The sequence below is a fragment of the Miniopterus natalensis genome, chromosome 21, assembly GCF_054644295.1.
Source record: "Miniopterus natalensis isolate mMinNat1 chromosome 21, mMinNat1.hap1, whole genome shotgun sequence".
Lineage (NCBI taxonomy): Eukaryota > Metazoa > Chordata > Mammalia > Chiroptera > Miniopteridae > Miniopterus > Miniopterus natalensis.
The window spans coordinates 4216631-4232461 of NC_142101.1; the positions used below are offsets into that span (position 1 = coordinate 4216631).

Consider the following 15831-nt stretch of genomic DNA (forward strand, 5'->3'; position numbering starts at 1 on the left):
TGTAAAACTAAATCCAATGTCACACTCTTTTGTGTGCTACTCAGAGCCTTCAAGGACGTTAGTGGTACGAAGTGAAAATGCTCCAAAGACAGGATCTCTTAGGGGAACTTTACAGGGTAAGATCAAATACTTAATGTTAACCAAAATGACCCAAACAGTCAGCAGCTGCCTTAATAACCTGATGCTATGCTTCCAAAGGGAGAAAAACCATTTTGGTTGTAAATATACAAGGAGGCCATGGTCTTAGCTACAAAGTAAACACAGAACACACCCTGCACCCAAGGCCCATGGGGATAGTCAATTCACAGAGACTGTGAAACTACAGAGAAGTAACCTACAAACAACAGCAACGTAGAGTCTGCAGGGCTAGTAAGCCAATGATTATGAAAGAAAAAATACAATAAGGACAGCATATTATAACTAAAAACATCCAAGGAATCGTCTTTGTAAAAAGGGAAAAAGTTCCTTACCTGTCTGGAGAGTTATCTCCTCGGCTGCTTTTCTGGCCACTGCCGCAGAGCACTTGTTCATCCGGTAGGCCTAACATAATACTACACACGTTAGCCTGTCCGTTTCCTCCACATGTTAAATGAGGAACCCATGCCCCTCTAAAACCCAGGGTCGGTCAGTAAGGAAATGGAGAGTGAATTAGTTTGAGGTCTGAATGAAATCTTGGCCAAGAAGGTCTATCAGCTTCCCCAGCCTGGAAGGCAACAGGAAAGGAAAGTCTTTGGAAACTGCTTTTAGGTTCTTCCCCAAAACCATGAGGGAGGTATCAAAAGGACAATCTCTGACACCTGGCATGTTAGAGACTAAGCTGATGTAGTTAAATATTCTGCAATTTAGAAAAAAGAGTACTAATGGGAAAAGCACAGGGTTTAGACACAGGAGGCCTGGCTTCTGGGACCAGCTCTGTCACTGCCAGCTAGCCCTGACTTCTTTCACCAAACAATGGTTGTAAGCAACGGTTCTGAACTTTTCATAGATTATTAACCTTCTGAAATTTGGTAAAGGCCCATGAACTCTTTCACTAGGAAACAAAAGCAAGTATGCACAAACATACGAAGTACTGCCTACAATTTAAAGAGGTTCAAAGGCCTCCTGAAGGGCTTCCACAAGCTGGAGTAGGAGCTCCTGGACTTGTGATCGTCAAGATTCCATCTAATTCTAAGATCGTCTATACCTTGGGTCTTCATATCTAGTCATTAAAAAACCATAATATCCTAAAATAGGGGTTTATCAAATTATGGCTCCCAAGGCAAATCTAGATGGCTGCCTATTTTGTAAATAAAGTTTTATTAGAACACAATCAAGCCCACCATTGACAACTTTTCTATGACTTCTTTTGCACTACAATGACAGAGTTGAGTGGTTGCAACAGACACTGTATGTAGCCAACAAAGTCCAAAATACTTACTATCTGGCCCTTTACACAAAAAGTTTGCCAACCCCTACTCTAAAACAACACAAAAGTGACTGCAATACAAATTTATTTTCCAGTGATATCCAAAAGGCATGCGATTACACTAATATGAGGCACTAGAGAAATCAAATTCAGAGACTGAAAGTAGAATGGTGAGTGCCAGAGTCTGAGGGGAAAGGGGAATGGGGAGTTATTGTTTAATGGAGACAGTTTCAGTTCTGCAAGATGAAAAGAATTCTGTGGATAGATGGTGGTATCAGTAGCATTGATGTGAATGTACTTAATGACACTGAACTTATACTTAAAAATGGTTAGGATGATAAATTTTTATGTTACATGTATTTTGCCACAATTGAAAAAACAAAGGAAATCAAATCTGCCACCCAATACTTAAAAGGCCTCACAAGCCCTGGCCGGCATGGTTCAGTGGTTAGAGCACTGTCCCATGCACCACAGGGTCACTGGTTCGATTCCTGGTCAGGGAACAGGCACAGGTTTCGGGTTCGATCCCCAGTCAGGGTGTGTGCACGAAGTAACTGACATATGCTTCTCTCTCACATCAATGTTTCCCTCTCTCTCCCTCTCCTTTACTCTCTCTCTAGAATCAATGAAAAACATATCCTTGGGTGAGGGTTAAAGAAAAAAAGGCCTAACAAGCCCTGGTCAGTGCAGCTGGGTTGGCTGGGGTGCTGTTCCACACGCCAAAAGGTTATGGGTTTGATCCGGGTCAGGGCACATGCTTAGGTTGCGGGTTCAGGTTCAATTCCAGGTCAGGTTGCATAAGGGAGGCCACCAATAGATGTTTCTCTTTCACACTGATGTTTCTCTCTCTCCCCTTCCCTTCTCTCGCTCTTAAAAAAAAAAAAAAAAAAAATCAAACATATCCTCAGGTGAGGATTAAAAAAAAGGCCTCACAAAAAAGTGTATGCGGCCAATCATTGTGCCTTTCCAGCAGTCACCACGCATCATTTTTATTTGATTACTTGCCCATGAAAGAAGCCAAATGGGCCCGAGCCAGTCTGACTCAGTGGTCAGAGCACTGGCCCACAGTCTGAAGGGTCCTGGGTCTGGCTCCAGCCAAGGGCATGTACCTTGGTCAGAGCTTCTGCGGGAGGCAACCAATTAATGTTTCTCTCTCTTTCTCTCCCTTCCACCCTCTCTGAAAAACAATGGAAAAAATATCCTCAGGTGAGGATTAAAAAAAAAATTTTTTTTAATTAAAAAAAAAAAAAAGCAGCCAAATGGAAAATGAATGGGCTGCTATGTTCATAAACAGAAGAGAGTCAAACGATTTCCCTGTCTGAGCACAAACAACAGATAACTAGGCATTCACTTCAGGTGGTCTTTTCACTAGCAACTAGCAATGTGGTAAATGCTCACAACATCTTAGCTATGAAGGAAAATGGACATCTTACCAAGTGTTCCAGGCCATAGTCAGCTTGGGCAACATGAGTGCTGCTAAAAGTGTTTGTTTCAATGATATCTGCCCCAGCCAGCAAGTAATCCTGTAATGAGATAGTAATGTCGATGCTGAGTTTAGAATCCCTGTCCCCCAACAACAAACATGCCTTTTCATCATTACCCACAAATAGCATGTGACCACCTACTAAGTATACAGCACTGCACTGGAGGCTAGAGATGAAACAGATGTAAGACGTTCATAGAAAGGCACATGGTGTAAGTGAACACAGAGCTTGAATGCATGTAAGTTCACACCCTAAGTTCCAAGAACTGAGTCAAGTTCCTTAAACTCTCTGCGTCCGGTGTCCTCCTTTGAAAGTATTATAACCCTTCTTCACAGGGCAGCTGTATGATTATACATGAACCATCTCAAGTGTCTGGCACAGGGTGGGGGGCACGCAACAAACATTAATTCTGTTCCCTTACCTTCCGGCTGCTTCACCACAGTCAGATCTCCAATGAGAACTCATCTCTAGACCTCAAAGCCGACCACGACTATTCTGTCCCCATCTTCTAATCCCTCCAAGGCAGAGCTGCACCTTCCCAAGAGCCCTGAGGCCCAGTGCCCTCTTGTTCTTCCTTATTTCACCAACGCAACCTCAGCCTGACGAGCACTCTGGAATCTTTCAACCCCCTAGATTCCTGTTCTTCCTCATTTCACCAACTCAACCTCAGCCTGACTAGCACTCTAGAATCTCTCAAACCCCTAGATTCCTGTTCTTCCTCATTTCACCAGCTCAACCTCAGCCTGACGAGCACTCTGGAATCTCTCAACCCCCTAGATTTTCTGACAGTGAGTGAACCCAACCCCTCCTAGCTGATAAAACTGTTTACAGAAGAGCTATGCAATGAAAACCAAGATTTACACATTTATAAGTCACAAACTTCCTAAATATCCATCAGTAAGGAAACAGCGAAATAAACTATAACACACCCCTATTATTACATGCCATGTGTCAGCTAAAAACCATTGTGTATATCTACATATACTAACATGGAAAGATCTCCAAAGTACTGCTGAAAGAAAAACGAGATTGATTGATATGTAAAACATGACATCACTCATATATACATACATATATATAAACAGTACTGAGTTTTCTACAAATATATATGTATACACATACATATATACACATATATACGTATATAAATGCATAACAAAATAATCTGGAAAGACATATGCCAAGTAATATAAGTGGTTATCTTGGTGAAAAAATAGAACTTTGGAGTAGTGTTAAAGGCAGTTTATTCTTATCTATGAGAACAAATAAAATAAAATTTAATTTTTCAAAAAAGAGAAAGAAAATTTCCTTAATGCCTAGGAATAAGGAAATTAGTTAAGTAATTGATGATGTATACATAGAATAAATTATTATGAAGTTCTTAAAACCATTTTTCAGAACATTTAATGCTCATGGTATATAAATAAAAAATGAAAATTTTGGAACAGTATGAAGTAATATAATCCTAATTTAATTTTTTAAATCCAAGTATAGAAAACTAGATTGAAATATACTTAAAATATGCAAATGGTAGTTATCTCTTGGTATTGATATTGCAAATGGTTATTTTCTCCTTTATGCTTTTCTATATTATCTAGTTAGACTTGTTTTTTTAAACAGTGAATGCACTCTTTCTAATTAGAGAAAAATATTTCTAAATTCACACAGATTTGAAAATTTCCATAACATGAAGTTAAAAGGTGCTTCCTCTAGCTCGTTGCCTGCTCTCTCCACCTTTCCTATTTCCTAGCTCATTGCTCCACTCACAGACTCTGCATAGGACGGCCAATTCCAATCCTATTCTAGTGATTTTAAAAAATGTGTAATCTGGGGCAAGCTACTTAATTTCTCCACTCCTCAGTTTTCTCATGCAGGAAGCTGTCAAAATTAAAGAAAGACATTAAAGAGGGCCCTTCTAGAGGTTAATGGATGTTTCAGGTAACGTTTCACGTAGGTCTCAGCCTATATTGATAGCAATAGGCTAGTAATGCCTGAGGCAATAACCTGGGCCCCTACTGCTGTGGTGAGCCAGGGCCCATGTGGTTATGATGACTGCCAAGTGCACCTCAACAACAACCATCAGGGAACTTTTTAAAGAGCCAGATATATCACTCACAGGTCCTGGATGGTACAGGCACTCCTGGGGCCACACAGCAAGGCAGGGTGGGGGTAGGTGCATGTGAGCAAGTGAGAGCACGTGAACCTGGAGGTCAGCCTTTACTGAGGTCAAGGGTGGGGTCTTAGGATTTCGTGAGTTCACTCTTTATTGGCAAATTTAAAACATAAGAGTGGGAATTAGGGTGCAAAAAGGGAAAAGGAGTCACTCAAGCAGTCCATTATCTAGATCACCCAGAGCTTTCTTAAAGGGGAACTTCATGGGTAGGACTGGCCTGGTTCCTTATCTAGCTGTTTAGCTACAAGCTATGTCATACGCCTGCCAGTATGTTTATTTGAGGTAAATGTCTTTGAAATAGATGCTTCTGCAATCAAAAACTTAATGTCAGGCACTTACACTATGAATATAACTTTAAAAGTCCATTAAACTTAAATATCAGAGGATCTGAACTACAAGGTGTGAAAACAACCCAGTTTTGCCTTTTCTTCGTCCACGAACATGACATGGTCTCTACATTCAAAGACTTTGGCTACTAAGCATTCTCCCACTAGGTACACCTTACTGCACCACAGCAGGTCTTGTTCACATACCTATCATGGGAACCTCATTCTATCTAGCTGCCTAACTGCACAGGACAAGGATTCATTCCTTCGACAGGTATGTACAGAGTACTCTCTGCATGCAAGAGACTGTTCTAGGCAATAGCTATTCAGGAGCGAAAAACGGGCATAAACTGCTACCCTCAGGAAACTATACTCTAGTGATAATCCAGATGAACAAAGCCACACGGCATGGTACTCGTGTGATTTACCAACTGCATTAGAAGAACTGAGTTTGTAACCACCCCAAGCAATTCACTCCCACGATGACATTCCCAATCTCAACACACAGGGGTTTTATAACACAAAAACCAAGTCACCACCCTGTCTGCAGAACCAAATCTCTTCAAAGACCAATTTAAAATTTTCCAGTACCTACAATTCCCATTATAACCAAAGGAAAGGTACTCTTAGTTTTTCTTCAAATGAAAACCATCCTGCATCTTACTTAGAACAAAGTTTTGATGGCCCAATAAAATGACCCCTTCCACCTGCAAGGAATCCCTGAACCACCCAGTGATTTGTTTCAGTAAATTTTTTTCCTTAAGAGTCTGAAACACCTATAATAATAAGAGAGCTCTAGAAAATAAAACTTTCTCACTTAACTAGTAAGTAAGATTTGTTCTTCTAATTGAATCCAGACCAGGGAAACAGATTAAATCACCTTACTATTTCTTCTAGTCATAATTCTATGAAATTCCTATGATTACCCATGAAACAATTGAAATCGGACACAGTGGGTTCAGGCTGTGCCAATTAAGCAGAGACAAGGTTGAATCACATATGAGCATTTTATTCCATTATTGCCAGCAAAATGGGAGAACAGAGAGATTTGTCCACATAAAATCTGCTCTAACCCGCCCCGCATAAGCCGGTTCCTTATATCGGGTAGAAGGACAAATATTACATGGGGAAGTGGGCAAAAGGAAATAGAATGGGTATATGGTTTACAGGTTACAGGCTGGGGGTCTGCAAATTAGTGGGGCGCCTCCAGACTCCTTTGTTCCTACAACAAGGTTGTTAATGTTTCCATGATGATAGGCACTTAGGAGAATGGCTCACATTCCAACTCCCATGACCTGGGGAGTACAACTCCCAGCCAGCTTAGAAAGTGCTTTTGCTAATTAGAACAGAACAATCATAATTAACAGAACATGATTAATATTTCTGCCCTCAACAAATTTAGTACTATGTTTATTTTTAAATCTTAAAAGTATAATAATACCCAGTTACTTGCTTCTGATCTCTTTATTTTGGCTAGCCATTTTTATTGAAGACCAAAAAAAACAGAATGAAAAAACATGGGATTTAGGTCAGTAAACCTCTGTCCAGTCAGGCAAGTTACAGTGGAATCTCAGTTCTCAAACTTAATTCATTCAGGAAGGCTGTTCCAGAAGTGATTTGTTCGAAAACAGAATTTTTTCCCATTAGAAATAATGTAAATTGAATTAATTCATTCCAGACCCCCAAATGATTCCACTTTAACCTTTCTTATATACAGTAAGTGTTTAATAGACTATTTAATTTGTAAACAAACACTTCTTAAATTTCTCCTACTGGCCTTAAATCATTTTCAGCACTCGTTCCAGAGGGTCTTTCAGGTCAGTATGAGGCATCTTCTTCACTTTTTCACAGACCACTGCCTCTCGCTGGCTAACTGCTGTTCATTTATCCAAATCAACAACACTTTTTCTACTTCTTCAACTGCCTTGTGACCATTGTTTCTTTCACACTCTTAGCAACATTAGCACTCCTGATGGCCTCTTTATGTTTTAAAATTGTGCCAATCATCCATTTTGCCAGCAACAACAATGCCCCCACCCCACCCCTACACAAAAATATTCACTGTACAATTTCCTAAGATGTTAACAAGACAAACTTTAGTGGTAAACTGACTCATACTGGTGGTGCATTCTCTCCTTTGTGGCCTGAGACACTTTTGCCATGCTAATGTATCAGAATGAAAGGGCTGTCAGGTCAAGTACAGGAGTTTTATTCCACAAACAAGACATTTTTTTCATGAACAACTTGGTCGAGAACCTGAATTGTTCAAGATGCTGGAGACGTTCGAGAACTGAGGTTTGACCGTATTTAACCTTTATGATCCTCAGTTTCCAAATCTACAAAATGAGAACTACCTTTCGTTGTACTTCATCAAGGCTGTGTGATGAGTTAAGTAACACAGCACATATGAAAACCCTAATTTGCCCAGGATTTTGTGGCTTCTCATTGGAGTTTCAACACCTCAAAGGCAGACAATGTACCTTCCTCATCTCCTTACCTTAAATGCTCAACACAGGGCATGACTTTTATCTGGTGTCCAACGCCTGCTTTCTGAACAATCACCTCTTTCTCTACCCTCCAGCGTGCCCAGGACAGTGTTCTGCCCTCGGTACACGAATGTCATGAAGAATGACAGACTGAGAGTATCAGCGCCTGTTCACACTTTACCTTATGGATTTGATAAATGACATCAGGTTGAGTTATACTTAGAATGTCATTGTTGCCTTTCAGTGGCCTGGCATGGTCTTTAAATTCCTGACCTCGAAAGTCTTCTTCACTCAGCTTGTGCCGCTGGATCATGGTCCCCATCCCTCCATCCAGCACCATGATCCTCTCCTGCAGAATACCTTCAATCTCATCCTGCAGGGTTTTCTTCATGCCTGCATTAAAGAAAGTGAAAATTTGACTTCAAAAAATGAAGAAAGGGGAAAAAGATGTGTGGAGAGGGAGTTTAGAGTAATTTATAACCATTCACAATAGGGAGTAAATAGGGCTCATAAAAGATATATTCACAGCACTACAACATTAGAAAAATGCTGCCCAAAAATGTTTTCACTAAGTTATTACATCACCTAATGCAATAAAAGATTATACACCGCACAAAATTGCTGGTGAAGCACCAAACCAAAGTTAAAGCAGGTGGTAGTTACTGTTTCAAAGGTGAGGAAAGGAGGCAGCAATGAGCCAAGTGATACAAGGCCAGGCCGGGCTGTGGAACCATCTTCAGGGCTGCCTCTCCCTTGTTAATTCTGTGCACATGCTGCTTTTGTAGGGAGACTTACCATGGATGATTGAAGACGATCGATAATTCCAAACTCCATTTAAATGGCTACCTTCAACAGTCTTTCCAACCTATTGCCAGAACTAACAGCCTACATACAGGGATTTACTCACCTCTGCTCCATCTATGAAATAATAACTGACTAACACCCTGAAACTTCTCAACTCTCCCATGTCCTGGACTGCACCTCATTCCCAGCCCTGAAAAGCCCCCGATGCCTCTCCTTCCAACCCTATTTTTTGGTTTCCAAGAACTACTGGAAAGCCACAAAACTATACTGCTTAGAGTCACTGAAAATTCCAAATGTGAAGCCTTTTCTTTTTTTGTTGTTAATCGTCACCCAAGGATATTTTTTCCATTGATTTGTAAGGAGGGAGGGAGGGAGAAAGGTGAGGGTAGAGGAGAAACATGGATGTGAGAGAGACACATCTATTGGCTGCCTCCCACACACCCCCCAATTGGGGCAGGGGATCAAACCTACAACCCAAGTACGTGCCCTTGACCAGGAATTGAACCCATGACCCTTTGGTTCAAGGTCGACCCTTGAATATAACCACTGAGCCACACCGGCCAGGGCTGTGAAGCCTCTTCTTGACCTTTCCTTGGTGACCCTCCACACTTCCCACATCTGCTGTCACAAACCTCTTTTAGCACCAAATTCTTCTCATTCTTTTTGCTCAACAGGTAAGAGTTTACCTAAGCCTGTATACAAACAAGTCTACTGTTGGGAGCGCCTCAAACTCACCCCCCTCCACCTCAAAATCCTCTTGCAGCTTGGCTCACTCTGTTTTCCTTCTCTCTGCATCTAAGGAAGAGCACTGTCACCACCACTCCAATACCTCCCACTGCTCATTCCACCTCAGCACTTATACCCCAGCACCCCCAATTCTGATCTCGATGTGGTTTCCTCTTCCACCACTCTACTGAAATTATTTTCTAAAATCACCAGTGATCTCCCAATTGTCAAAACATTTGGCCTTGCCCTGGTCAGGTTGCTCAGTTAGTTAGAGCACTGCCCCCAATACACCATGGTTGCGGGTCCGATCGCCGGTCAGGGCACATACAAGAATCAACCAATCAATGCATCAATAAGTGGAGCAACAAATTGATGTTTCTCTTCCTCTCTCTCTAAAAAATCAATGAAAAAAAAATTTAAAAAACACTTGGCGCCAATCTTAGACCCCAATTTCAAACTGTCCTCCTGATATTGCCACCTAGAATACAAACCTGCCCCTCGATCTAGTATTCGAAACTAAACTTGCTCTGCTCCATCTGGTAATTCGAAACTAAACTTGCTCTGCTCCATCTGCTTGCTCTGCAGGCTTGATCCACAGACTCTTCCCAGAAGCCGGATCTGAAGCCTCAGTACTGCCTAACTCCTTATTCTCTCCAATAACCAACATCTACTGATTCAAACCCTACAGTCTGGCCTCCAGAATGGCACCCGCACTGGTCTCGCCTTCCACCCACAATGCTGACCCTTCCTTCTAGCCCTCAGCACACAACCCAGTCACCACCGAATCTCTAAGCTTCAGTTCAAACCCACGAAAACCAGGAATAATACCCGCCCCACCTGCCTCCCCAAGTTACTTCTCATTAAATGAGATTGTAGATGTGAATGTGTTTTGTAAGCGGTCGAGTGCCCCACAAAAGAGGCTGCCACCTCACCACTGTCCCTGGTCACCCTGTCTCCCAGTCCATCCCCTGCGCCGCTGCCAGATTAATCTTTCTAAAGAACAATTCCACCTTGGCTGGTCTGGCTCAGTGGTTAGAGTGTCAACCTGTGGACTGAAGGGTTCCAGGTTTGATTTTGGCCCAGGGAACGTACCTAGGTTGCAGGCTTGATCCACAGACTCAGGGCACATGTGGGAGGCAACAAATTGATGTGTCTCTCTCACATCGATGTTTCTCCTCCCTGACCCCTTCCACTCTCTTTGAAAAAGCAATGGAATAAATATCCTCAGGTAAGGATTTAAAAAAAAGAAAAAAGTTAAAAAAAAAAAAATTATAAATCAGTGACCTCCTCTACTCAAACACCTTCAACAACTTCCAACTGCCTACTAGAGTTAACACAAGTTCCTCAAAACAAGTCACAATGGCATCAACCAGTCTTGCCAACATTTCCTGTCTCCCTGAGAGGGGAACAGCGCTCAAGTCAAAGGGAGCTGGCTCTAAGCTCCCTGGGTTCCTTGAAGGAAAAGACTGTGTCTAGACCAACTCAGCTCTGTCCCTAGCAACACCCAGGACAGTACCTGGCACCTAAGTGTTCAATGAATATTTCCTTAACGGAGATGGCAAAAAGGTGAGGGAAGATGAGAAAGAAGAGGTCATTTAAAAGCAAACCAGAAACGGATGACTACATGTAAGCTGGCACTGGGTGCGAATTTACAGCCCTGACCTGTCTTACTAATGTCCAGAGTCTTGGGGACATAAAACAGGAACAGGGCCACAAGGTGGCTAACAGCTGTTTTGAGTGAATTACTCCAAGCAGGCTTCGGGAAGTTTGCTCCAGTAGCAAGTACAGCCAATTTGCAAGTATCTGGTTTCTTTCCCAAAGAGCATTATATTTTTTCATGGTTCACTATTCCTTTCCGAAACCAACTCACTGGCTCATTACTGAGCTTGCAAGTGAAAGAAAACACTTTTTGAAAAGAACAAAGTTAAGGTACAATGATCTCACCAGCAATACTGCAAGTACCAAGGGGAGGGGGGGGAATCACTTTTGGGAAATGTGAAGAAAAGGTAGGGTGTAATGAATGAGACATGTGTAACAGAAAGGCCAGAAAAACAGGTAGGCATCAGGGAGCAATCCAGTCATTTCAAGCTAAAGTCAACAGAGCAAAGTCAGGTGTGGCATTTAATGTGGACACTCCACGATGTGACTGTCCTATCTGCTAATACGCACCCAGAGTTTCATATGACTAAACTAATGCTGACAGGATGAGTAAAAACAGATATCTGGGCTCGAGACCCAGGTCCCATAAGTAGCTATAGGGTTTCAGACATAATAAGGAAATATCAGTTCTGCCTTTATTATGGGAACTGTGATAATACAAGTCATGAAAGGAGACATATATACTTAACTACTGCTCTGAGTGTGTCGTTATCATCACATAGCTAAGGAGTAGAGCTAGGGCTGAAACTCTAAAGGTTGTGTTCTATATAATGCAAAGTCCAGTGGGCCATGAAAAACATCACAAAAGCGTGAGGCTCTCAGTCCTATTCAAGCTGGGGTAGGAGGCAGGAATGGCAAATATGCAGGTTTGGAAATGAACCTCAGTCTGGCAGAAAGAAGGCAATACTCAGTGAAAACAATAAAATGCAGAGAGTTTCAAATGGGGAATTTTAAAAAAGGTTAAAAACTTTAACCTATATGCCCAACTGAATTCCTTTCTTCTTAAAAGAACATAGCAGCAATCCACCCTGAAATGAAATTATGTGAGCTTAAGCGGATGATTGTCTCACTAAACTGGTTGGAGAACAGGGTGTGAATGTGGGGGTAAGAGGTCATACATTTGTAATTTAATTTAAAAAGTATCCAAACCTTATAGGAAAAAAAAAAATGCACTCTTTTCCACAACATGCCCTTTGGCATCAGCAAAATGTTCAATCAATATATTACTTATATGCCTTTGTCTTTCTCTCTCTTGCACCGAGCAAGTGCACAGGTGCTTAATAGACAGGAAGGAGAAAGGAGAAACTGACATAAGAAAAGCCACACCTTCCCCCATCCTGGTCTGCCTCATCAGTAGCTGGCATCTTCTACTCATAGCAAATCTGACAGTGGGAATGGGACTCTGCTCCTCCCGTTTTCATAAAAAGTCTAAGCATTTTTCCATGGGGCCCGCACTGCATTTACTCACTTTTCAATCCAGAAATATAAACTGTTCTCAGTCTTTAAGACAGTTCACTACTTACCATAAGACACCCTTGTCCCCATACATTACAAATGCCAAAATCTTTTTTTAAGAGTTGTGAGATATGAAAGAGATCAAAGGTTTTTTTTAAAACACTAAACAAAACATCTGATTTTTATGAGAAATTTGACAAACTTATTGTATTATTTATGTGGAAGACTAAAAGCCCACAAAGAGCTAAGTTAATTTTGAAAAAGTAGAAAGAGGTTACTTGGCCCACCAAATATAATATGTGATGAACCCAATATCATAGAATAAGGCAAGTATAACATAGAAAATCTTTATTACTTAGAATAAAGACTTCTTAAGACTCAAAAAGCCCAACATGTAATGTTGAAAAAAATTTTTTTTTGATTACACACGAACTGAGAATTTCTTAAATGAAACTCACCACAGTGGGTAAAAAAGTTGTGTGTGTGTATGTATATGTACACATACACACTAGAATATTACTCAGTCATAAAAAGTATAAAATCTTACCATTTGTGGCAGTATAGATAGACCTAGAATGCATTGTGCTAAGTGAAATAAGTCAGTCAGAGAAAGACAAATAGCAGATGATTTCACTTATATGTGGAATCTAAAGAACAAAATAAATGAACAAACAGAACAGAAACAGGCTCATATACACAAAGATCAGACTGATGGTTTGCCAGATGGTAGGGGGGCTAGGGGACTGGGTATAAAAGGTGAAGGGATTGAGAAATACAAATTGGCAATTACAAAATAGTCACAGGGATGTAAAGTACAGCACATGGAATACAGTCAATAATATTGTAATAACTATGTATGGTGCCAGGTGGGTACTAGAATTATTGAGGGAATCACTTTGTAAAGTATGATTGTCTAACCACTATGCTGTACACCTGAAACTAAGACAAAATAATGGAGTATAAACTGTAATCGAAAAATAAAATTTTTAAAAAAGAAAAGAAACCACAGACAAAAATAATAAATAGATTATGGATTAGAGGAAGGTTCTGCAATGTCTAAAACTAAAAAGGACTAATATGTATAATGTACAAGGAACTCCTACAAATTAATAAGAAATCAAATAGAAAAATGGGCAAAAGATACGAATAGGCAAGTAAAGGGAGGGAGAAAACAATAATAACCAACAACTATATGAAGAGATGCTCAAACTCACCAGCTATCAGAGTTGTGAATTAAAACATAACAATTTACATCCAATAGATGGGCAATAATTAGAAGGTTGGATAATGCCAAAGAAAATATGAAACCTCAAGTATGCCTGCTGGAATGCAGACAGAGCCATTTTAAAGAGCAGCCTAGCAGGACTTAGTAAAACTAAGCATGCAGAAACCCAGCAATCTCACTCTGGGTATATTTCCCAAACTCTCACACAGACTCATAGAGAACACTAAAAGGATTACTGTAGGAATGGCAATTTGGAGACCATGTGGGTTGGGACATGGCAAAGTAAATGTGATGAATGCTCATGTGGAAAACTACACAGTGGTAACCAGGTAGACCACTGGGTTGCTGTGCCGTAAGGCTGGAATACTGAGTGAAAAGTCAGAAATGGTTAACTACCATGATACTATTTACATAAATTAAAAATACATATATACACAAACTAGAGTACAAACAAACATACAATACATGGAAATACGTGAAACAGGCTACCTATGGAATAGAAAACAGAGATAAGCCCAGCCAGCATGGTTCAGCAGTTGAGCATTGAGATGGAGGTCCGATTCCCAGTCAGGGCACATACCCAGGCTGGGGGCTCGATCCCCAGGAGGGGACTTACAGGAGGAGCCAATTAATGACTCTCTCTCATCATTGATGTTTCCATCTCTTTCGCTCTCCCTTCCTCTCTCTGAAATCAATAAAAAATATATATTTTAAAAACAGAAAATAGAGATAAAAGGGAAAATATAACAGAACAAGTATGAATGGGAACTGCATGGACAGAATACAAAACTCTGCAACTGAGGTCCTTAAAAAGCTCTCTGCTTCTACAGTACCCCCATGCTTACTCATCCTTTAGAGGATACATAAAATGTCTTGGCTTAAATTAAGTGTTCACTGTTCTTAGCCTCAGGTATTCCCCAAGCTTTTCCAGTCGGGGATTATCTTTCAGCTGTTTCTAATCACCATGGCCCTGGCAAAACCCCCGCATGAGAGTAAGTCAGGATGAGCAGTCATTGAAACATTTCTCTTCCATGAAGAACCCCCCCCAAACCCTATTTATGCACATTCAGTCCATTAGGTCTAGAACATTGTGTACTTTTACAGCAGACTCCCTAACATCTTTTCAGCGAACACTATATTCCTATACAGTTCTGCAGTCCCCCACTTAGCCAGACGCATTCTGCTGCTGACACATTCACACCAAAGGGAAGTCACCCATTTCCTTTTGGATTAAGTGGGGCAGAGAAAGCCCGAAGTACCAAGTAAGAGATGTTATCCAAATAACTACACGATACCCTATGAGAGGGACAGGCCTGATAGCAAGTGAGCAAGCCTTTCTCCGTCTCAGTTCCACGAGCGTCAAGAACAGCTGTAGCCGCCCCACTTAGGAGGACGTAGGATCGGCAGGGTCCCGGCTCCCCGGGAGGCTTCCCTGCAGTGGTGAGCGGCGCCACCCTCCTCTCCCGCGTGACTACTGCGCAGCCCCCTCGCAGGCCCTGGGCTCTGCCCTGCCCACCTCGTCCCACGCGTCTGGGTGCACCTGCGCCCAGACTCCAGCCAGGATGCCCTCTGAGGCCCACGGCTCATCCTAAAGCGGAGATGACACCCAGCTCTCCTACTAACCAGTTGTTTTTCCCCCGACGCAGAATGAGCGCTCTGCCCCTGGAGTGCAAAATACACGGTCGTCGTAGTTTAAGTAGCTCTGGGTCCCCTCCCGTCTCTCGGCCCCGGGCTCCCTCGGCGGAGCCGGGAGCGCTCGGTACCTGCCCACGGGCAAGAGACTTCGCGCTCAAACAGGCCGGCAGCGCGGCGCTTACTCTCGCATCCGAGAGTCTTCCCCGCACGAAAAGAGGGGTGAGCGCCGGTTTGTCGAGAGGGGACGGGGTTCCGGTGGGGAAGGACCCGGTGCAGGAGGGAAAAGACTGGGTGCCCGGAGGAGAAGGGAGGGGTGCGTGCCGGGAAGGGAGAGTGGCGGGGGGGGGGGGGAGGGAGGGTGGCTGACGGGGAAGGGAGGGGTGCTGGGGAGGTGGACTAGGTGCCAGGGGTGAAGGCAGGGGTGCCGGGGAGATGGATGGGGTACCAGCTGGA

General features: G+C 42.2%; 1 protein-coding gene across 4 annotated transcripts in view; it reads right to left on the minus strand.

Annotated features, from left to right (window-relative positions):
- MTR (5-methyltetrahydrofolate-homocysteine methyltransferase) overlaps nt 1–15831 on the minus strand; it is a 94161-nt gene that overhangs the window by 77805 nt on the left and 525 nt on the right. For 2 of the 4 annotated variants that reach the window (XM_087828923.1, XM_087828926.1), the window contains exons 2-4: nt 8056–8267; nt 2839–2928; nt 471–540 (exon numbers count right to left, since the gene is read on the minus strand). In XM_087828923.1, coding sequence (XP_087685049.1) covers nt 471–540; nt 2839–2928; nt 8056–8267 — 372 coding nt within the window. Of the gene's footprint in view, nt 1–470; nt 704–2838; nt 2929–8055; nt 8268–15366; nt 15442–15831 lie in introns of those variants that run through there. The other 2 variants (XM_087828924.1, XM_087828925.1) reach the window with 2 other exon arrangements.